Source organism: Dermacentor andersoni, chromosome 1 (assembly GCF_023375885.2).
Source record: "Dermacentor andersoni chromosome 1, qqDerAnde1_hic_scaffold, whole genome shotgun sequence".
Classification (NCBI taxonomy): Eukaryota; Metazoa; Arthropoda; class Arachnida; order Ixodida; family Ixodidae; genus Dermacentor; species Dermacentor andersoni.
The window spans coordinates 261564584-261588825 of NC_092814.1; the positions used below are offsets into that span (position 1 = coordinate 261564584).

Below are 24242 nucleotides of genomic sequence, written 5' to 3' on the forward strand. Positions count from 1 at the left end.
CAGCGTCGCGCAGCCACCACGTTTGCGTGCAAGAACGCGTGTGCCTGTTGCCGCAGCAATGCGACCGAAAGTGGCGGAATGCTGGCCGCGTGTCGGCGTGGTTCCGGGGTATTTAGCTCGACTAGCGTGACAATGGGCCACCCCATTGTGTGGTGATTGAGCTGCAGGCGAGCGGCACCGCATGCTATAACACGGCAGTATACAGCGCGCTGCCGTCTACATACGCGTACTGCAGCGCGCAGAAAACAGCCGACAGATTCCACGGCCTGATAACCGCGCGAGGAATTTCTCTTTCTATACCTCCACCGGGGGCCCGGCTTCGTCCAAAAGCGCTACCGATGGCATGCGTTGGTTGCTCGCCTATTACACCGGCCGAGCACTCCGGGGCAAAACAGCGCGAACGCGCGCATATATAGGCGGTGAAACTCGAAAAAGGAAAATAAACAGAACAAGAAATGAAGGCGGGGGGGGAGGGGGGGGGGGAGAAAGAAAAAAAACTTGTTTATCCGGGGCGTGATCGCGCCGGTGGTTGTGCTGCATGCTATAGCTGCTATACACTACGGTGTTGCGACCCGCCGACAAAACGTGTCATTATATCGCCGCCATACAACTCTCGGCGGGATCTCCACTTCGCAGAAAAAAAGAAGGCAAGAACGGTGTCCCTCGTTGGTCCATTCACAAGGTTAACCGCGATGCGCGTAGACGACGCGCGAAGGGCTTTCCCATTGCGGCTCGGAGAAAGATGGAGCGAAGAAACGACGAAAGACAGCAACTGAGGCGAACTACTCGAACCACCGGCTCGACATTTCGCTCGGACACGAAGGAAATCCGAACGCTTTTACCGACGCGTCGCTGGCTAGCTAGGCTAGATAAAAAAAAAAGATAGAGATAATATAATAGATTAAAGGCAGGGAGGTTAACCAGTGTAACTAATGCTTTTCCTTGAGCGCACACGGTCATGAAAAGCTGGTGCGATAACTTCAACGTGGCATCTCAGCTCATATGTTTTCATCCGTCCGTAAAACAACCCTGTATCGAAGTAATCAACCGCTCTATAGTTAATAAAGGGAAAATCAGACATCCACCCGTTCGTAGTATTTGCAACAAAGGAAACCCATACGGGTTCCTCGAAAGAAAAACCTCACAGATGAAAAAAAAAGAATATGGTCCTGGTACGGGACTCGAATCCGGGACCACCGCCTTTCCGGGGCACTCGCTCTACCATCTGAGCTAATCAGGCGGCTACCTGATGGCAGGGCGAAGTCGAATTTGTCAACAACTCGAAGCAAAGGCAAGAGTTTGAGGTAATAGTTAGCGATGGGCTTGGACCAGGGTTAATGAATTCAGTTCTCACTAAGGGGACGGGCGTCAAGTTTGTCGAGCGTGGCTCAGAGTGCTGTTCTTTATGGCTAGGAAACAAGGGCATTCACATAAGAGGTGCGCAATTTTTCTTTTGCACCCACAAACGTCACGTTTGGAGCTAGGCATCATACATATATATGACACATTAAAAAAGTAAACGTGACTTTTCCTTAACGAAAATAATTGGCTCATTGTCATGCCTCTCTAACCAGGGCCGGTGTTCTCGGGCGATCACTTTCGGAGATAGTTTACTTTCGCGAGAATTTGCGAGACTCAGCACCGGACGCGTCCGCGTATGTACGGCCGACAGCGTTTTACGCGTTGCGCTACGCCAAGGTCGCTATCTTCGCACATTGCCAAGAGCGCCGTCAGTGGCCGTTACTTCGACGCGTTCATTGCCCAGTCTCGCGAAATCTCGCCAAAGTGAAGCTATCTTCGCAAGTGATCGCCCGAGAATAACGACCCATATAGATAAATTGCTTTGAAAGCACCACTGAATTCCCTCGTGGACGGCAACCTAATAAATTTGATAGAAGTTGTAGGTTCTTGGAGAACTCTACTGTGAGTGTTAACACTCTTAGGACTGCTTGAATGATGACATTCGTGTGTGCGCGTATAACAAATAGCGCTTTTATAACACAGCGGGCATGAACTTAACGCGGGTGCTTACGGAAATCTTCTTCTGGTTAGCTTCACTTTTAGTCTCGTTTACATTTACTTCTCTTTTTACAGCGAAGCTGTCTATGGCTAGGATCTGGTGGATCGCGTCCACGCGTAGACCAACAATTTTTCATTCGTGGGCCCATCCCGAAGTAAGTGCAACACCGGGCCGACCTGTGGCGGAGGTGCAGTTCGCCATTAAGGGGCCCACATACACAGCTTCGCTAGTCATCCTTCTCCACAGAGTCGAATGGCGCCGAGTTTTTTCATTCTTTATTCTTTTTTTTAGATTTAGTGTATTTGTGTGGTATGTGTGTGTGTGTTCATAAATAGATAGGTAGTTTCAATTTCTTAACGGTATCTCGCAGTAGCCGGCTCTAGTGTAGCCTACGTACCCATTTTGTCGGCTGTTATTAAACAGCAAAACAAAAGAAGAGCTTAATCGCAGAGTTTTTAATCTATTTGAAAACAGTCCCTTATCGGTCAGCGTCCTTAACATATTCAAAATATGGCCGTTCCACGCGGAGTGGCCCAGCATATCTTTCTTCTTTTTCGCCCCCTTCGACCAGCATAGATTTGAGCGCGGAAAAAAAAAAATTTGCTACAAGTTGACGGATACTTGAAAGTAGATTTCTCAGTTTATTTTAGCCACTAAAAAATTTTACACACATTACTTTCTTATTGTTTATGATGTACCTGAATATTTGAAGAAAACTGCATTTGAACAGTCAGCTGTTTTCTAAAAAAAAAAAAAAAAAAAAGCTGATACCTGGCTATCTGGACAGGGGGGAATTTTTTAGATGGCTCAAATAATGTGGCAAATTTATTTTTACGCAACCGCCTACACGCACAAATTTCTGTTTGTTTGTTTTCACTTAAACCCATGATGGTCGAAAAATGGCTGCAAATAACTTTGCCTGAAATGACCTAATAACGACTGACTTTCTATCTGTTCATACAAGCCATTGTTGTGTTTTGCGAAACGGAGCGCAAGCATTTTCTTTCACATTCTGCATCAGTACGAGCGTCCTTATAATTTTTGCAGCAAAGAAGCTTTTTCTTCTTTTTTTTCTATTCCAGCCAATATAAAATAATAATAATAATGATGACGATAATGATTAGTCATAATTATGATGATAATGAAAAAAAAGCAATTTTATTCTCGGTAATAAGTTTGAAAACGAACCAAAGTGACACCCCCATGCCCATAAATCAATACACATAATAATACATGACGTAGTACGTGCCTCAAGCAACACACTGCGTATCTAATCTGTATCGGTGTCACTCTGGTGTATTTCAAATGTACGGGCTGCGAACTACTGCTCAACAACAAAAAAAGGCTTGAAAAGGGTGTTTTACCGCGGCACACAATATCTTCAACGTCTTTTTCATCTTCGTATAGGATTTCCCTTTCTCTTAACAGATGTCATGTAAATATTATTCCCCTTCTCTCGATCTGTCTACATCTCTCTGGCTATTTGAACGTCGTCGTCAAGCAGGCAATCAAACAGCAGCAGAACAAGTAACTGGCGGACGCGAGCCGCATGTGATGACGCAGTGCCCTTACCATTCGGCTCACAGCCAAGGACTGCTCGGAGCCTCGAAGGCTCTGTCGTTCTCTTCAATGTGTGCTTGCCGAGTACGCTGGGTGAGCAACGCTCTGCAGAAGGCCGTGTGAAATTGGCGACGGTGACCTCCGGGGAACCAACGCGTTGCTATAGCTCATCCGAAACTGCATTTTCATCTCCAACCGATCTATGTAACGGCACTTGCACCTCAGTCTCGCAAAGGTTGCGAGACTGAGGAGCATGGCTTCAGCCTGTAAATTGGAGCTGTTCTGCCCCCTTGTCACCTCAAAAATGATCGACACCGAAGGGGCTTTAAAAATGACGAACGAAGACCCGCTTCCCAACGCGCGCTCAGAATACATCGGTCTGACGGGCTAACGCTCTCCTCGCGGCACAGCTGTTTGTTTTCGTTTCGGAACGCCAGTTGTTCGCACGTGCGCTTGCTCAGCCGTAAGTAAGTATGCACGCGGGCGGCCGGCTCAGATCTATACCTCAACCGAAAAACGTCACGGCAGTCAGTCGCTACCGTGTTTTCTCGCTCTATACGCTGCAATAAGCCCGACGACATCGGTTTGGGTAAAAATCGTGATTTGACTCAAACCCTGCAGCGTTTCGGCTGCAGCAGAAACGCTGCATCAACATCCGCGCAACGTGCGCACAGAAGGGCGCGTTTACGAAATTGTCGGCATGCAGGCAGGAGGCGCGACCGCATAGTCTGAGACCATGCGCGGATAATTTATCAACAGCGGTTGAGCAAGAAAAGCCCCAGATTGGGATCTTAGAAGCCACGAGCCAGCGTTTCGACGAGGAGACTAAGACGACAAGTCCCCTTGAGTATACGATGACTCGAAGCTTCTAAGAGATCCATGCTGAGCGTTGCCTTGTTCAACCACTGTTGATAAATTCACGCTTTCTTCTCTCTTTGTATTGTTTCGATCCTGCATGGATTATGAGCGATATACCGCGGCGTGTTTCATGTCTACGACACTTGACAACAAAGTATTTTGAGGTGGTCGGCACTGGCCAACTTCATGGGCTGCTGAAGGAGAAAAGATGGGAGGTGGGAGACGGCCGGGGATGAACTCGAGGCCGGGGAGTAAATGTATACATGGAGGGATTTAGTCAAGTAAAAAGGAAATATAACCATGGACGAGTCGTTTTTGTTTGTTAAGAACGCCAGAGCATAAATGCTGCGCTTCATTTCCATAGAGCGTCCTCTAGCGCAAGAACCCCTGCGGATTTGTCTTTCGGCGCTGAAGAGGCTTCGACGTCGCTGCTGTTTCATTCTCGTCTCTATCGCCTTTCTTTTATTCGGCCAGTCCGCCTATGTTAATCCATTCCGTGCGAGTCACGAGTGACCTATACTGAATCTCTTTGTGGCTTTTCGTGGACGCATGTCTGTCCCCGCGTGGAATTCATGGCGACTTTCACGCCGATCTCACCCTGGTCACGCGGCAACTCGGCCGAACTGCGAAAGCACAAACTAGGCAGATATATATATATATATATATATATATATATATATATATATATATATATATATATATACACGTCGCTGGTGCCGCCCCGCGGTCGAGCCAAATGAAAACGTCGAAGGACGAGAAGCGTAGCTAAAGCGCTCGCGGACCGGTTCGAACGCGGTGGGCCATGTGCTCTAGACTATATTGCGGCCGTTTCTCATCAAGCGGGCAATCAGGCGGCGCACATCGAGACGAGCAGGTGGCGCGTTTTCCGATTGCGAGCACTGCCGTGATGAGTGCTTCCCTCCGACCCCTCTCGGCGTCCATCTCCAGCCCCGTCTTTCTTCTCTCGCTTCTCAAGTACGCAAGACCGCGGCGTCATGCGAAGTGGAACTTGCGGGATCACGCACTGTGGGCGAGACGCGCGCTCCTGAAGTACGCTATACATGCTCTTGATTTCCCGGCATGCAATAAGCAGGGTATACCGTTGCTGAACGGGGAACGCAGCCATCTCGATCGTGGACATCTGCATTCCACGCGGGAGCGAGCGCGCTGTTGCGCGGCGCTGCAACAACGTTTCGCCTGTGGAACCTTCATGCATACTTCTGCCTGAGCATACCTGCATCCGTAATGCGCGCACTGGCGGGTCAAGGTTCTACAGTGGCGCGCATGGATGCTGGCTGCAATACGGGCAGACCGCCGCAGCTGCATGCGGGTGCGTTACCTCCTCCCCCCGGTCCTTTCCTCGTAAGGGTGGGCGACGCTGTGGCTTCTGACTGAGGCCGGTCATGCAACACACATCCATGCTTTTCGAGGAAGCGTTGCGCTTTTAATCGCTGGGTCGTCAACGCTGTGTGCGAAGGTCGGTAGCGTATGCTGAACCAAAATCAAGAAAGGGATTGTCATCTCGTGACCGATGCGACACGCTTCGTCCGAAGGAATCAGTATCTACAGCGTGGCAAGGCACGTCCTCTCCGCTTCGATGAAGCAACGCTACAACTCCGTCTCCAGCCTCCTATTTTCCCTTTCTGTATTCAGCTTAAGCAATATATATGTATATATGTATATATATATATATATATATATATATATATATATATATATATATATAAAGGAGAAGTGGTGCCGCCTTTCAGTGCGGTAGCCTATACTGCATTGGTTGTGCCACAAGTTTTTTCCTATGCATGTGGGAGTTATCGGCCGTGCACAATTTGCAATACTGATAGCTTCCGGTCGACACTTGCTTTTACTGGATAAATTGGCAGCACGAAATACCACCAATAACTTTTGCTATCTTTGTTTTCTATTAAATCATTTATTACCCGCCATCTCTGATCAACTGTACTGTAGGCATACACCAGAAGTGGTGTAATCAATCTCGGGCCATATCAATGGCACAGCGGAAGGAACTGAAGGAAACTTGATAATCAGTATCACCTTAACGAAAAAAAGAACAACAGAGATTGGCAGTTTCGGCCAAAGGGCGGATATCATGAAAAGCGATAGCAAGCTTAGTTAGGTGCGCATTGGACTGAAGTTCCTTGGAGGGTGTTCTAACAATACAAATGGGGGCAGGGTGGTGGGGTGCTTGACGAGACACAGGACGCGAGGCAACTGCTGCTGCTCAGCAAAAAAAAAAAGGTCGCAGTTTCGTACGAAAGGCGAAGCATTGATAGCGATAGCAAATTAGTAGACAGCTACGCGAAGTACGGATAGTAGCTTTATCGGCTGTATAAATTTGTAAGCATTTGCTTAGTAAATAAATTAACGAGCATGGTGTCACGCGCGCATAAGCAAACATGAACACATCTCACTCGATGACCGCGCACACTCACTGTCAAAATGCTTGAGTGAGGAAGCGCGGCAGCTGCAGCGAGCGAATTGACCTTCGTGCTGCATCTCGCTTTAACGCAACTATGCGGCGAGAACAGAGCGCACACGAAGCTATTAGCCCTCGGTGCACGTAGACTCTGTACTCATCGCTGTCGCTTTCGAGGTAGCTATAGGGCCCGCGCGGCCGCCGGAGTAGAACGCCCTCCCCTCCCCTGGTGCGGTGCGCGCGACGGAAGACGGCGAGCTTCCTCCCTGATTTCCTCCCTTCCGCGCTTGACATTTGAGCCACCATCGTCGGCTCACCCTCGCAAGCTTTCACTCACACATGCATCGTACGGCGCGCGGCGAGGATGCTATCGCCCTTGGACTTTATACGGGACATCATGGCGACGCCGACGATAGAAATGCGCCTAGAGTATCCATATAATTGAATAAAACAGCGCGCTAGCTTCCTACTATAGGAGTCTTAAAACGCTGGCGTGTTGATCAGCTCCGCCAGCGGCGTGCAAGCATCGCACCTCGATGGTGCATGAGATGAGACCGAAGGAAAACCGTCAGTGTTTGTAGCTAGACGTTTACTGGCCGTTCCACTCAGGCCACTGTATGCACAGAGCTGCACAGATATAGTATTTGTGCGCACAACGCTCATGTCAGAATCGGAAGGGGGAATGCTGCCCTGGCCCCGCTGCAGAACCAATATGAAACAGAGCGTGACGGTGAGCCCACTTCGTCGTTTTTGTCGCTCAACGTGACAGTTACGTTGATGGGGATGGTTGTTGTCGCCGATGATAATTATCTTTATAATTAACCTGCGATAAAACAGGAAATTTCTCCGCTGACAAACCTGATATCCCAACGTAATCGTTTAAGAATCCGAAGATCTATGAAAGAGAACACAAGATTTCAAAAATTACAAAAAAGCCAACATAATTCGTCTGGTTTCAAGAAAAAAACAAAAGCGAAACAAGGTCACCCGCAATATAATTTGGTGATCCTTGCACACAACGGGGCACAGCCGACGTGCTCCGCGCAGAAAAGTGGATCGCGTTTGCGGGCAACTGCGCACAAATCTGATTACTGACAGCGTTCGTAAAAATCGCCAATGAACGACGGCAACATCCTTGCCATCTGGCAACTGGCATCTGGAAGGACTGGCAACGTGTGGTACGGTGTTGAGTTCACGGCAACGAGTCACAAGACACGCCAGCGTGCGCGGGCGTTTGTTCACACGCGCGCACGCACGCACGCATGTACACGTTAACGAAACGACCATGGCAGCACCAAGACGTAGGCGGCTGTTTCATGACCTACATGACACGCATGCCATGACATTCATGTCTTGACTTATCATTTATGTTCGTCATACACTCTTGTCACACTATGCCAATTTTGGTACATACCAAGTAAACGAAACGACCATGAGAGCACCAAGATATAGGCGGCTGTTTCATGACCTACGTGACACGCATGTCATAACCTATCATTTATGTTCGTCATACGCTCTTGTCATACTATGCCTAGAGAGAGAGAGGAAGAGACAGAGGAAAGGGGAAAGGCAGGGAGGTTAACCAGGGGAAGATCCGGTTTGCTACCCTACGCTTATTTTCGTACATACGTAGGCGGCCACATAGATAGATAGATAGATAGATAGATAGATAGATAGATAGATAGATAGATAGATAGATAGATAGATAGATAGATAGATAGATAGATAGATAGATAGATAGATAGATAGATAGATAGATACTGTCAAAGTGGCAAATGTTCGCCAAGAAATGCTTCGCATTTAAAAACGCGAACCTAGGTAGCTCCGAAGGTCTGGCAATGCCATGTCGGAATCTGAAGAAAAAAAAACAAAAAAAGAAGGAAACTACTGATGAGTAGTTGGCAGAAAGCGTTTACGTTTTATTGAGCTGGTATTCGCGAAGAACATGGTTACAATAGAAAAAGAAAATGTGTCACCAAAGGAAACAGAGAGAGAGAGAGAAAGAAAGATGAAGACGAAAGGCAGGAAGGTTAACCCGATTTAACCGGTTTGCTACCCTAAACTGGGGTTGGGAGTTAGGAGTTAGAAAGGGGACAGAGAGGTAAGGGTTAAAAAAAGGGGGAAAATGAGCACACAAAGGGCGTTCCTGTTAAAGGCGTTCACAAAGGCCGGTAGATCGCAAGAAGCATAGTAGCTCTTGCACGGCCTTCTTCTGTGACGTTAGGTCCTGTTGATGGTGTAGAATTCCTTCTTCTGATAGTGGTCGGTCGTCCAGCTGGTCGAATTCGTGGTGAAGGGATTCCCTCTGTGGACTGTACTGCGGGAAGTCGCACAAAATATGACCAATCGATTCTTCATGGCTGCAGTGGTCACAAGTTGCGGTGTCGGCCATCCCTATGCGGAACGCATAGGCTTTGGTAAAAGCAACCCCCAACCACAGTCGATACAAAAGCGTGGCGTCTCCAAGGCGAAGCTTTCATGGGACTCGAAGGCTTAATGTGGGATCGAGGGAGTATAGTCGGGAATTCCTGAAATGTGGCTCATTCCATTGCGACGTGGTGTAGTGGCGAGGAAACAGGTAGAGCTTCCATGCTGCGTCAGTTCTAGAAAGCGGTATTGGTCAGTGCATGGTGGTTCTCAGTATGGGCTGAACGGTCAGCTTGATCGGCACGTTCATTGCCGATCATAATCCCGCAGTGACTTGGAAGCCATTGGAAAGTTATTTCATGGCCTGCGTCACTTATATGGTGCATCGTCTCTGTAATCTGAAATACTAGCTGTTCGTGCAGTCCGCGTCGTAAAGGTGACAGTATAGACTACAGTGCCGCCTTTGAATCGCAGAAGATCGTCCACATGTGTGGTTGTTCATCACCGATGTAATGAAGGGCGGTAAAGAGCGCTGCGAGCTCTGCTGCCGTCGATGATGTCGCGTGAGTCGTCTTAAATTTGATGGTTGTAACTTTCGCTGGTATCACGATTGCCGCAGCGGAGCTGTTTGGCAGGACATATCCATCAGTGTAGATATGCGTAAAGTCACGGTAGTTCTCGTACAAAAGTAGTAACGTGAGCTATTTAAGGGCTGGTGATGATAGATCAGCTTTTTTTCGTGATGTCAGGTATTGTGAGGTTGGTTTTCGGCTGAGCTATGCACCATGGAGGAATCGAAGGTCTCGCAGCCAAAGTTAAACAGGCTGGCATTCATCATATGCAGTTATCGTTTCGCTGAAAGATGTGCGTGGTATGTCCGCTGGTAGGGAGGCTAGGTGGTGGAGAGGAGTTTTGGCAAGATGCCTTATATGGGTCCTCAGCGCTTCAGTTTCAATGTGGGTCTTGACAAGGCGGTCTCTAGCGATTGCTATAGTAGCCACTGTTGATGCACTCTGAGGTAGGCCTAGACAGATCCGGAGCGTTTGAGCCTGAACACTTTGCATTGTGCGTAGATTCGTTTTGCCTGTGTTGGTTATTACTGGCAAGCTGTACCGCAGAAAGCCGAGAAAAAGTACCCTGTAGTTGTAGCATAGCACTTGTCGACATTCCCCAAGTCTTGCCAGTGAAAAACTTGAACAGGTGGCCGATGCCTGTCAACCGTTTTTCCACGTATGATACGTGAGGGCTCGATGGCAAGTCCCTGTCAATTATTTCACTTAGAAACTTGTAAGATCGAACATATGGTATTATTCGGCCATTTATCATTACGCTGTAGTTTGTCATGGGCTTGCGCGTAAACGATACTAGTGCGCGTTTCTCGGAGGAAATTTCCAGGCCTCGATTCGGAGGTAGATAGCAGTTTGGCTGGCAGCTCTCTGAATTCTCGCTCGCAACTGTAGGCGTGTTACTGCAGACGTCCATATGCAGATCTCATCCGCGTACATTGATAGCCTGACTGCGCTTTGCACGTGCTCAACGAGAGCAATTAGGGTTAAATTAAGTGACACTGGGCTAAGTACACCGCCTTGGGGGACGCCACGGTAGCTATAATGTAGAGGAGTATGGCCTTCCTCGGTGCTTACAATAAAGGACCGTATGGAAAAATAGCTGCGTATCCATTGAAACATCCGACCACCCACTCCTACCTCTTCGAGAGCAGAGAGGATGGCTTCACGCGTAACGTTGTCATACGTTGTCATGTAGAGGAACGAAGAAGCGTAGATACGATTACGGCATTTCTCATGCTGAACGTAGGTGACCAGTTCGACGACGTCATCGATCGTTGATCGACCAATTCGAAAGCCTGTCATGGAATCCGGGTAGGTCTTGTGGTACTCCAAGTACCACTCCAGGCGTCCTAGGACCATCCTCTCCGTTACTTTGCCCACACAGCTTGCCAAAGCGATCGGGCGATATGATGAGAGCTCCAACGGCGACTTGCCAGGCTTCAGCAGTGGAACAAGGCGACTTGTCTTCCAGTTTATTGGTAACGTGCCATCTCTCCATAATTCATTGTACAGCTCAAGGAGAACAACTCTCGCTCGCTCACCCAGGTGACACAGAGCTCGGTAGGAAATTCCATCAGGTCCTGGCGCTGATGTACGGCAATGCTGCCTTGAGTCTGTGGATTGAAAATGGTAGATCCATGCGGTGATCACGTGGTGGCGGACAACTACTCGAAGGTGGTGGAATGTTTGGAGCTGTGAGTTGGCCGGATAATCTGGCGCAGAACTCCCCTGCCGCGTCAATTTCCGGTCTCTTTTGAGAGAGGGCTAGAGCCTTGAATGGCAACCGCACTACGGGAGTGTCCGGAGGCCGCGCACCGTTCTCCATAATTGTGATAAAGGCTTGTGTGGATCTAGCGACTCACAATAGGCAGTACAACGTTGCGATTCGAGCTTGTCTAACCGGCGCTGGATCTTCTTTTGCGTGCGTCTGGCGGTCCGTAAATCGTCAATTGCTTTCGTGCGTCGGTACCTTCGCTCAGCACGTCGTCGGAGCCGCCACGAGTGGTCGCATCCTCTCTGCCCTTGCGTGCAGGTGGACGCACGCTGAACGCTTCTGTATTTTTTGTCTTGGAGCGCACCGTCACCCGTAATGATGTATTAAACTTCTGTTATTTGTTTTTACATCATCTCGTCTTCCCTGCCGAACCCTCTCCGATGGTCAACCTGGTTCGAGCTCCAAGCAGGCGCTGTTGAAGGTTCACAATACCCCGTCCCGTTAACGCTATAAGCAAGTACGGTTTTCGCACTTCTCTGTCCACAGTAAAGAATCGTTCTTTTTAGCAATCTGCTGAAAACGTTTCCGGTCTGTTACAAGGCCATTTTTTTTTTCTTATTCGAGCGAGGATATATGCCCATCAACCGAATAAAAAACGATCCCTAAAAACGCCAAAATTGAATTTTGTTTTCTGGTACCCGTTTTCTTTTATCACCATTTCACGTCACAGCATTGTGAGTATAATTCCATGATAATCTGTACTCGTATTGCTGACACCTGTTTCTTGGCGCGCGTAGACGAGAGGAACAGTGACTTGCACACCGACGTTCATTGGCGAAACTGGCGAGAACGAGAGCAGTGAACTTAACCTATAAGCGAACGCGAGCGAGTGTACAAGTTTCTCGTGCTGACAGACGCGAATGTGGCAACGCGTGACAGTCGCTCCTGGACACAGCGTTCCCTTCGGGGTCGCCGTTGCGCAACCGCGTGCATTTTAAGAGCTTGTGCGCGTCTCAAAGTTATGCGTATAGCTGTCAGCCAGACTCGCGTTGCGTAACGGTGCTCTCGTAAACGGTTCCAGGAATCGCTCCCGTGCGGGTCTACTACTGCCGCATGCTGTGGCGGCGCGTGTTCATTGGCGTTGGCGTCGACTCGTGCGAAAGGGCGCCAAATGCCGCGCTGCTTTGGTCACGCTGACGCGCGCGCGAGCGAAGTGCGCCTGCGGTACCCATTGACGGCCCCCGCTACCGGAACATCGCAACGCGTGCTTTCTGTAACGCGCTGTCAGGAAGAAGAAAAAAAAAAGGAAAGAAAAAAGGGGGGGGACCTCCTTTGAGCAGCTCCTGATGACTTCCTGTTTACTGTCACCGGTCCACTTGCCATTGACGTAGACAAAATATATATCCAACAAAAAATACAGGGGAAGCGCGAGAGAAGGACAGACCAGCGACGTACTTTTGACGACAGAACGACACACTATCTCGCGACTAACGTGACACGGCGACGACCGTACAATGCACATAGCGAAGAATTACATTGTACCCGCCCGCCGAAGGGCCCAGCGGCTGCCTATCCCCGAGAGCTCTTTTTCGACAGACAGTGCGCCTCCGGCACTCCACTGTGGCTCTCTCCGAAACATTGTTGTGGCCTTTAGAAACACGTGACGAGAGTAAAGAATGAATGGCCCTATCAGCCTTTTGACGGAGGTAGCGGAAAACCATGTCTGCTCCGTACCTCAGATGATGCCTCAGACCTATTCTCGTAAGGCGTGAAGGTACTCACACTGCGACTCTCTCTCAGCACGCACTGCTGTTCAGGTGTGCTAAAAGGGCGCCATGTGGAGAGGGTGGAATATACTCGGTTTGGGCTTTTGAACCAGCGTGGAAGTCGAGAAGTCTCTGACAGTGACAGTGACAAGAACTTTCTCTCTCCGGAAATTCTTGAACTGGGGCGGCCCTTATAATTTCCGTCATCTGGCTCTGGTGTCCAGCAGCTGAAGGCTACGTTGAACTGCCCGAATTACTCTGGCCCGTCGTCTGCAACGGATTCTCGCCATTTGCTTGCCATTACATTGCTGTTTATGCTGGATCGGGTAAACAAATTCATGAGTGACGGGTGAAACAAACTGAAGGAGAGAAACAAGTGCGATCTTTTTTATTATTATTATTATTGCGAAAGCAATTTTATATGGACACTCCAGGCGCATTTCTGCCGTCGGCGTCGCCATGAGGTTCCGTTCCCAGGGACTTGACGATGGCTTAATGATGCCTTTCGCTAGCATCTTGTCTGCTTCCGTTTTGATGACGTGACGCTCCGAAGCTGAAACTCGGTAGGCCCGCCGATGGATGGGTGGATTATCGCCTGTATGTATACGATGTTTGACAAGTGACGCCTGGCCTAAGGGTCGGTTGTTCAGGTCGAATATGTCCTTGTATGCAAGCAATAGACTGCAGGGAAAGGGAAAGGGAAAATAAATATATAATCCAAGATGAAAAATAAACTGTGAGTACATGAGATGAAGTAGTTGAGAATCCCGAGAGGCTGTTGCCACTTCGTCGTCTTCACCTTCGACGACATTGTCCTCTTTTCCCATCGTAACGATATATTTTAGCAGGTCCAACATGATATAGGCGACATGTCATTTCGCCGTTTTTTTCTGTGAACTTCCTTTACAACTGTCACTTGTTTTTATTCATTTCGCGGTCTGTCAAGAGAAGAGAACGCCTGGACATTCATAAATTAAAACACCTGTGCTGGCGCCTTCCAAACTCTCGCCAACTTCGCCATATCACCACGCTTATGTAACGGAGCAAGAGATCGTGGCACGGCAATTCGTGCGAGCCAGGGAGAAAAAAAGGCGAAGCATGGACGTTTCCTTGGATGCCGCCAGATTCGCGTTTCCCTTCGCTCTATGCGATAAACTGGTTACTTGTGTTACTGTTCGCATAACTTTTGTGTCTCTTGTACACGATGCAGCTGTGTGTAATGCCCGCTGCGCCATGTGAGCAATCACCGTGGCTGATTAGCGCCGCGTCAGCGCGGATAAGTAAGTCGATACGTACGGCGGACTTAAGGCGGTGCTTTCTGGTCGTGGCCTGCACCGCAGTCCGTGTCAAAATAAGCGAGAAGGGAGCGCAAGACAGGCGAGCGCCGTGTGTGTATGCGTGCATGCATGTGTGTGGCCGGGAATAGCTGTCCTGGGTGGTCGCGGCCACTCCTGGCAAGAGCGCGCGGTTGCCGCACGTGGCGCAACGGCACCCTTTTGTTTACGCGATGCCTGCGATGGGGCACGCGCCGTCCATGGTCGCCGCAGAGTGGCCACCGCACGGGGCACGGATCGCCGCGCTTCCGTGAGCGACGATGGTACAGTGGACTGCCGGCGGACGGTCGCCACGAAGGCAGCCCATGGCGTAAAACCTGGTCGAGGCATGCATGTCACGAATGGTTCTCGGATCCGGCATTCCTCGAGGACCATCGCACCTTTGAACGTACGCCGCCGTGAGCCGACGTAGCCATGTAGGCACGTGTCCTGTGCACCCACTGGCCGCAATGGCCCTGATCTTTATCGGGGCAGGGACGGTTCTTTGAAAAGACAGTGCTATAGACTGATTCGGAACACCGAAAGACCTCTAATGCGCCATCCATGCGCCAGTACCGTATGTACACGTTAATTTCCCGCAGGGCCTAGATTTGCGAATCTCGTTGTCCAACGCTTGTGCGAACGTCAAGTCAAAGCGCGAACTGTGGCGCTACATGCTGCAACCCACAAAAAGAAGACACTAAAGGTGCATCGCAAAAGGCGAGTGCGTAATTTCACACACCCACAGAACGCAGGAATGGCAACGGTTGTCCTGAAAGCTTTTCTCCAATTAGGGAAAATTCCAAATGCGATATCAGAATGAAACTAATCGAGTCTGGATGCCAGAGGCTCATTTCGCAATCGCTCAAACCGCCGTACCATGCACGCATGAGCCGTGGTTGGTGCCCCCATTCCCTTGCTATCCATGCCCGCATGACCGGGCAAACAACGGAGCCAGAAGAGCGCGGAACACTGCCCGATGTGGCAATGCTTGTGTCGGCCTCCCACGCTGCGCGCGGAAGTGCGTGCACAGCGCTGGTGCGTCGCCCTGGCGCACTCGGGCCTGCGCATCTCGCGCGCCCCCCAGCCGTCCTGCGAAACTTCACTGACGCCAACGCGTTGTGCGTTGCATGTGCTTTCCCTGCTCGGTAAGCCTCTTTCGTATCTGTCAGTGTGCGTGTGTGTGCGTGTATGTGTGTGCGTGCGTGCGTGCGCGTGTGTGCGTGCGCGTGTGTATGTGTGTGTTTCGGTCAATTTATTTCTCGAGACATCACAGAGGTTCACAGAGCATCACAGCGCCAGAAATCTGGAGATAGCCTCCACGCTTCGCCTTTTGAAAACGTTGGCATTGCACTGTGACGGTCGTGTCATTCTTTGTGCTCTTCCTCGTGTGTTTGCGTGCAGTTTTATCTTTTCATTCCTTTGTCTCTTTGCCACCAGTACAAGGCAGCCAGCCGGAAAGTGTCCTGGCAAACTTTGTGTATTTCCTTTCGTCACTCTATCTCTCTCTATCTCTATCTCTTTCTCTCTCTACGTAACCTGCTCTTATCTGATGAATGACAAGCACGCTGCCACGGCTGCTAGCGCTCCTCAAGGTGATTTTCTCTTATCCGAGCAACAACTTTTGTCAACGTGCTGGCGCTTGCGATGCCCACGATGGTCGCGTGGCCATTATCCACATCCACACCAGTGAATTAATGACGACCGCAAGAGTGCAGCCGTGCGGCGACTGTACATTTAAAGCCATTTAATATTTCTCAAATAATTTAAGTTGAGAAAAGTTCATATTTACACTTCCAAACACGCATGTTCATAGCCCCCCATATCGGTGAACATATAAGATACAGCCTTTGTTAAAAGTATAAGAGCTGCACAGTGCCTTCACCATATATATCATTCGGCTGTGTAGCGCAGTTCTCGTGGCGTTCCCGATACTACAGACCTCTGGGTGGCGAGTACGAGAATTATTTTCATTTCCCACGTGGCCGTTAAAGCTTTTGACATATGCCACAGGAACTCCTTTAAACATCCCGTAGTCAGCATTGCGTTCGAAGTCAGCGTAGCCCGTGTACTCTTGACAAAAACTGCACATCCGCAGCTATTCCGTAACATTGTCGTGGTCTCGCTGTGGTAAGTGCACTAGGAGGAAAGGGTAGGAAGGGAAAGGATGAAGAAAAATATGCCGCAGATCGAACGAGTTGGCGTCAAAACATAACAAAGTTTTGTGTGAGTGCATAAAGAGTCGAAACACGAGTACACACACACACAAGCGAAGGCGCACACAAATTATACCAAGCCTTTTGTTAATGGGAGTTGCTGACTACCAGCAAGTATACGACGGATGCTTTGAACGCATCATTGTTTCAGAGGCAGCATGCGCATACGTATACGTAGCGCAATTCGAATTCATTCTATCTGCAAGAAGCGTTTACTTCCTCATTACCGTGCAGCCGCGGATTCGCGGGGGCGAGCGCCATCTGGTGGTGGTGCAAGGAACCCAGCGGCGCGCGTACTACGCTGTGATTGGTTGGCCTGTTCGGCAAGAGAACAGCCAGGCCGCAGCCATGGTCACGAAACCTGGCGAGGTTCGAAAAGGAAAGCGTCGCTTTTAGCACAAATCGGGAAAACATAAGCGAGACGTGAGCGCGCGCATTTTTCGTCTTCGTTGCCTTCGCATCCGCTTTGCCCAGCGTACTTCATGTTCTTCCAGCGTGTCCTATATGCACTCGACATGCCTAATGCCGTCGGAGAAAGAAGCTTGTGGCCTAACCAACCACCTTGTATTTTTTTGCTATGCACTTTAACTGTGGCGCTTGATCGAGCTCGACGATCTACTGGTAATGAGTGTTGCTAAAGGCAAGGGCCATTGTCAGGTCACGGCAGTCTGTACCAGTAATGGCTCTGCCTCAGAGTTTCTTTCCGCGGCACAGAGATATGTCACCACGTGTCCATCAGCTCATTTCCTTGCAGAAAAGGGAGCGGTCACTTCTTTCATACTGTCCTCGGCCTTTTGGACAATACTAATTGCCGTACTCATGTCATGAGGAAATTCCCTTCTGAAGTTGTCGAGCATTTTCTTCCTCTCAACGCGGAAGCTCTGGCGAGACCAGGTGAAATGCTTCGCGCTGCTAACGTCTTTGTACTCTGGGCAGAACGGAGATAGAGGGCGGCCAGTTTTGAACGCTCGTGCTGGAATGCTGGTCGCCCTCGTACGCGCTGTTTGGCCTTTGCGCGCCTTGCAACCTCAGAGCTTCGGGTTGTCAGAACTGCGAATGCCACTTCCACCCAGCACGTACGAGTGAGGCAGTGGAACAACCTTGCTGGGAATCTGAGCCAAGAAGAGCCAGCGCACGTTGCCTCGAAAACTGGCTCACCGCAGCAATTTGTTCAAGAAACACCCTACTGCTCGTTTTCTTTTTAGAAACTTATCAGTCACCGTGGGCAGAGCGCAGAACTTCAGTTGGCTCAGTTTACGGCGCCTCTTATACCCGCGGTACCCCTCGGGTAGTTTTAGCAGTTTGACCGCGGTACACATTATTTGCGAGCACTTATGCGGACTGGTGAGCGTCAATATAGCTCAGTCTCAGCTCATTCCAGGCCTTTGATTCGCTGCGAGCACCACACCACCCGCTCAAAGTGCCAGCATGCGGGACCACAGCAAGCGAATGCGGCAAGTGAAGACGGTTTAGGTTGAAGGAATGCAAGAAAAAAAAGAGAGAAACAGACAACAGGGAGCAGCACAAGTGCAATGCGGTTCCCTGTCTTGTTCTTTGTCGCTGTGCTGTCCCCTCAACAATGTCGAAGCTAGAGAAGCGTTAGTACAAAATAATTTCTTCTTGTACCTCATTTCGCTGTCTTGTGCTTTCAAAAACAAAGGATTCCCCGAACACGCTTAGCACCCGTACATAAGCTACACCCACACTCGAGTTCGCCTGACCTTGTTATGCTGGAAAGCCGCACAAATGTGCTGCTTACGAGAAGTTCAATATGGAAAAAAAATAATAGAAAGAAAATCACAGCTTTGTTTGAGCTGCGAATTAGTCATATCAACACCATGTGTGTCGGCGTCTACTGCCTGTCCAACGACACGTGTACGGTACGCATAATACGAGTACGGGACATCTTATAAAACTTACAGAAAAAGCGCTACCGCGAGAGTTATTCAATTGAACCAGGCGAAGATAAAGTTAGGCACTTTCGAGGTTACTTTTTTCCCATGCAGAACACGAGTTCTTTTTCTCTTCCAAAATGGGCGTGTTCTAGAGTAAATCAAGAACAAAACTCCATTTTGACTGTTGCCAGCTAAATGATTTATTTGGACCGAATATGAACATCCCAGGTCGACGATCAACTTTGTCTCAGCATTGATTTGTCACAGGAAAGCCACTGACACAAAGACACCTGTCTAGAGAGATAAATTTATTTGCTAATCGGCGGCGTATTGGGTTACGTACGCATCAATATGCATATATAACCGCCGCGAAGAGCAGATAACATCCTTCGTTGTGAGAAAGTGCCGAGTGGTATATGCCGGTGCGGTGTACACGCTCATTCGGCGGTGCTCGAGGTGAAACAATGGCGTTGGCATCTGGCCAACAAGCTCCGCAGCACTACATCAGTCATAGAAAGTTGTTGCTTGAATCGCGCCGAACGTGGGTACCCAGGTTGCCCATGGCGGTCGTGGATTCGATCCTGGTGGCGGAAGCCACGTTTGGATGCGGTAGGGAAACGCCAATACAACGGTGTATTGAGAAAATTCTGGTGACTGAAACAAATCCGAACCTCTCGGCTACGGTGTCTCCCATTGCCTGGGTGTATTAAGCTTTGAGAAGTAAACCGAAATGTCATTTGCTATCAGCCCCCCCCACCCCACCCCCTACCCCTTCCGTAAGCGACGTTCCAATCACGCGCGCTATATACCGTAGCCGCCGTCAGTAACCAAAGAATTTTTGCCATTGACGTCCGTTTTGCATCGCGTGCTACAGGGCAGGTTCGTATCACTAGCGGACGCGATGTTTGTGGTGAGTGTGCACAATGGCTTTGCAGCGCAATTACGGGTTGTCCGATGTGGCGCGCGGTCGCTCGGTCACCGCTCTTTGTGCACCGCTCTTCGAGCACGTTTCTCGAGCTCCGCGCAGTATGTACTCGGCCCGCACGCAGGCGCACGCATTGTACGATGCAAGCAGCGCGTTCCCGCATCGCCAACCGGTAGCCAGCGTAGCGCGAGAGCAGAATTTTTCCACGGCGCCCTAGAGTCGCGAGCGACGTCTGCGCGGATTGCTCGAAAACGGCAAGTATTGCATGATCCAGTGTCAACTCGGGTGACGACCGAAAGAAGTAAGCAAGAAGAAACGCGCATCGGGGGCCGGAGAAAAAGGAGAGCGCGCAGCAACATCGCGCATAGCCTTGGCGCCGCTGCACTATCTGCGCATGCGGCGGAAACGTGGACTGGGCCCAGACATAGTGGACCGCGCTAGCACACGGTCGCCGTCCAGCGAGCCTTCATAGGCGTGACCTGGACCCTGCGCGTGCCCTTGCGCGATCACCGCTCCGTCGACGATAGCGTCGGGACCGACGCTAACTGCACCTGATGGCGCGCTTCTGCAGCGAGGCACCATTGTCGCACGCACAGCGCGAGCACAAGCGCCACGCTCGGTGCGTGCACTGCACGAGTCTGCACCGACGCTTCGAGAGCGGCGCCCTGCTGGTTGAAGCGGGGAATGCCGCACGGAAGATCTTCATCTATCTCTAGCTTTGTATTCGCGCGACGGTATTCACTGGAACAAGAGATATGATCCGCTGACTCAACTTTTCGTATACGAGCTATACATAGTTGAGCGGAGCTATATATCAGGACGCGTATCCTGCACAAGCACAATTGCTAACGCATGCAGAAATTTGGGTGAATGCAAACAGGCGCACGCACGCTCTTCGCGAAGCGACCTTTCGTGCAACCTAAATAGGATATTTAGCACAGCTTTACCGCTCTTCAGTAACCGTTACTGTCTATGCGGCCAGGTGTGTCCTGTGCAAAGCGCGGCGCGGATTAGATGTGCGTATCACGCTCCTAGCAAAGGCTGTAATGGTAAGGTTGCTGCAGTATAACGCTGCATGTGCCAAATGTTTCATTGGGAAGACCCGCATTATTGGTCCTAACTTGCGAAATCAAGATATGTACTTCATTTGCACGAATAAAGTCACAGTACGTTCTTGAAATGCGCTTATAGGACTCTTCGGTGCTGCAAATTTTCCAGTCTATGCATCCGTACAGCTTTCGCTTGGAGTGTGCTTGCAACGGTGTGCCATTAACCGTGGCCACGTACGGAAGCATTTGACACACGGCCACCAGAACTCGTGATTTCCAAACTGCGCCCCCAAGCCATGCGTCGATGATAATCGCATCTGCTGCATAGGAAATGCCGCTGTTGGGCCCGCATACCTGAACGTATGCGCTCGCGCGAGCTGAGCAGCGGAACGTCCCGACGGTTACTGAAGATAAAGTGTGATGCCGCCATATATACAGCCTCGTAGTGTCGGTGTGATAACCCTAGCTTCCTTATCGCAAAGGAGTTTCGGTTGCTGCTCAGCGTACAAAGGCTTAAAATATACAAGCGACAGGAATTGCCACTGGCCGCTGAAACGTCCAGCGTCCACATTTCCAAGCAGCTATATATTCATCGTGTACTTCGGCTGATAAGCCTTTAGTGACGCCTATCTGTGATGCAGGTAATTGTCGTTCCCGTATCGCTCCACAATCGGATGGTCACGACGATTCCACATGGAAGAAGCGTGCGACCGCTACTGAGAAGCGTCGTCTAGCGCACAGCTCGCGGCCTTTGGAAAAGGTAGTCACTACTCCGGCTTGATTATGCAATATGAGCAGAGGTGGCAAGGCAGGAGCAAAAAGTGCAAAAGCTGCCAAAGCCACGCACTGCGGCGTGACGGCCCCGTCGTATATATTCCGCACGAGCCGTTTTCACTTTTGCCGCTCTCTCTTCAACGCTCGGTGGGTGCACAGGAGTTTTCTTGAATTGACGCCAGCAACGCGGTATGCATGCGTAATCCAAGCGCTCACTTTCTCCAGCGTGGCTGAAAGCCTGCGCCCGTTTTAGTCGCTTAATATGCCACTGAAATATCCAGTGCATATTAACGAGGCGGAACAAGCAGCGCATTCGACATTGTGCGCGACGCGGTTGGATCCTTTCGGGAAAAGATCTGTCAACATTGTGTGTACCCATGCAAGGGCACTGGCTTGCGCGTATTCAAAAAGCAGTTCGTTCGCTATTAGAACGGACCCGCCGCGGTATGCATCTCAGTGGCGCTTTTTCACACCGCCTACAGCCAAACGTATATGCAGCCGGCAGCAGCAGGAAAACAAATCCGCCACCTCGCTCTCAGATGAAAAACGTTTCAGCAGCTGAGCTATTTCGACAGGTTTATACAGTGTGGAGTCCGGATACTTCTCGAACTTATATTCGGCACAGGGCCAAGGATGCAACATCCATTATCTGATAGATTTTAGTTCTTTAGAAAAGGGGTTTGTCAGACATCACACGGCAGTGAAAGAGATATCTTGATTGCTCGTCGCTCCATAAACCAGCTGCAAGTAAAATTAAGAGTATGTCTATAGGGCACACGAGCACTAATTTAAGACGGCTCACGTTATATTGTGTTATGTTTTATTATGTTGCTATAGTGTCAAGTGTTCAGTCATGTTATGTTGGATTTCCTGCATAGCGGCATGAACGTGGAGGCGATATCAATTCCTAAATGGAGCGTCTTCTGGTAACTATATGCCAGAGATTAAGTGTGCAATTACTGTTTCTGAGCATTGTGTATAGCGCGCCAGGGCTCGCGGAAAACAATCCATCGCTTCAACAAGCTGCAGGTCGCTACGTTTTAATGCGAATCATTCTTTCAATTAAAGAGCAAGGAAAGCAAAGACAACTCCAACCAAAATTTATTTTTCAAAACGCCGACTTTTCGGAGCCCCACCGGCTCCTTCTTCATGGGTGAGATGGCGTGAGGCGTATATAGCAGTGTTTATTTGCTGTGTGCGTAATTTTTTTTTTCAGCGCTTTGACAGGCGCGCGCTGACACTTTAAAAAAAAAATTATGGGGTTTTACGTGCCAAAACCACTTTCTGATTATGAGGCACGCCGTAGTGGGGGACTCCGGAAATTTCGACCACCTGGGGCTCTTTAACGTGCACCTAAATCTAAGTACACGGGTGTTTTCGCATTTCGCCCCCAACGAAATGCGGCCGCCGTGGCCGGGATTCGATCCCGCGACCTCGTGCTCAGCAGCCCAACACCATAGCCACTGAGAAACCACGGCGGGTGTACTGACACTTTTCGCAGTCCTTGAGAGCAAACGGCAGGTAATGTGTTCCCGACGAACGACCGATGTTACAAAGGGCGTCTTTTGGATGCGCCAGGGTTCCCAAAGGAGCCGCCGCCGGTGGTTGTTTTCTCTCTCCAAGGCGACGGCGCCGTCGGGGTTAATCAGGTGGTGATCGAAAAGCTCGTAGTGTTCTGCCACAGCAGTGCGTCCTCCCCTGTTTACGTGGCCAAGGTCATTCATGTGTTGACGTTCCGGGATGTTTTTTAGTCTCGCGAACATACGACGCGGGTCATTCAGTGCTGGTAATCTCGTGCACGACGCCATGCGCTTTTCCTAGAGGACGATGGTCTTGTGGACGAAGGAGGAGGCCACCGACCGCGGAGAGAGGCTTGTCTGCGACGTTGACCCCCTGCCCCTCGCAGCACACGTGCCGTAACGTATCGAAACACGGTGCCGTGGCCGGGGTAGGTCGGCAGCCGCCGTCTTCCTTTCGTTCTCGCCCTGTCGGCAGCTAATGATTGCCTTTGTATAACCGTCCATGCTAACGTCACGGATTGCTGTGTTCTTTGCTTCCTTCTGAAGTGCGGGGACGACTAAATTGTTTCGGCGCTCTTGACGAGGCTTCGGACTACAGAAATCTTGTGGCAGGTGGCGTGATTCGAATTAAAGTGAAAATATCGCCCTGTATGTGTCGGTTTTCTGAATACTGAAATGGCCAGGTTCGGTCGCTCTCTTTTTCCTCAGTCTTGGCACTTTGAGGCCGGCCGGTGGGTAAGTATGTTCCTGCCTCGCCTCGCTTTAATGAAAAGAAAATAACCTGCGACCGACAGCGGAACGGAACCTCTGCCGTCGAGCACGGCGTCCCGGCGCTCCAACCATTGGGCCCCCACGATCGCGCTCGTTATTTCTCGTCTCCATTGCTACGCACACTTGTCTCGTTCCAAAGCCAAGCCAGCTGTCTGAAACGTTCGACCGCGCGGTCCCCGTGGCACTTCCTCGTCTTCATTCCTTGCGAGAGCTCGCGTTCTGAGGCGCCGTGTTAGGAGTTCACCATATCAGGGACCGGCCCACTTTCCTCAGTACTGTATTTTCCTCGCAGCACGCTACGTATAAGTTATGCGACGCTGTACCGACTTCATGATCGCCCAAGTTAATTAACATTTCTTCTCCAGAATACAAATGCTATTCGTGGTTTTGACATACACCAACCTGACATAGCCGCATGTACGTATACGACTGCATAACACGTAGTCGCTGATGACGTCACAATTTGCGTTTTTGTTTTAGCTTACGCGCGT

General features: G+C 50.0%; 1 protein-coding gene across 4 annotated transcripts in view; it reads left to right on the plus strand.

Annotated features, from left to right (window-relative positions):
* raw (NDT-like domain-containg protein raw) overlaps nt 1-24242 on the plus strand; it is a 141820-nt gene that overhangs the window by 60159 nt on the left and 57419 nt on the right. For 3 of the 4 annotated variants that reach the window (XM_055063724.1, XM_055063723.1, XM_055063725.1), the window contains exon 2: nt 2095-2174. The exons of the other annotated variant lie outside the window; for it this stretch is intronic. In XM_055063724.1, the coding sequence (XP_054919699.1) occupies nt 2095-2174 (80 nt within the window). The remainder of the gene's footprint in view (nt 1-2094; nt 2175-24242) is intronic. 4 annotated transcript variants of the gene reach the window in all.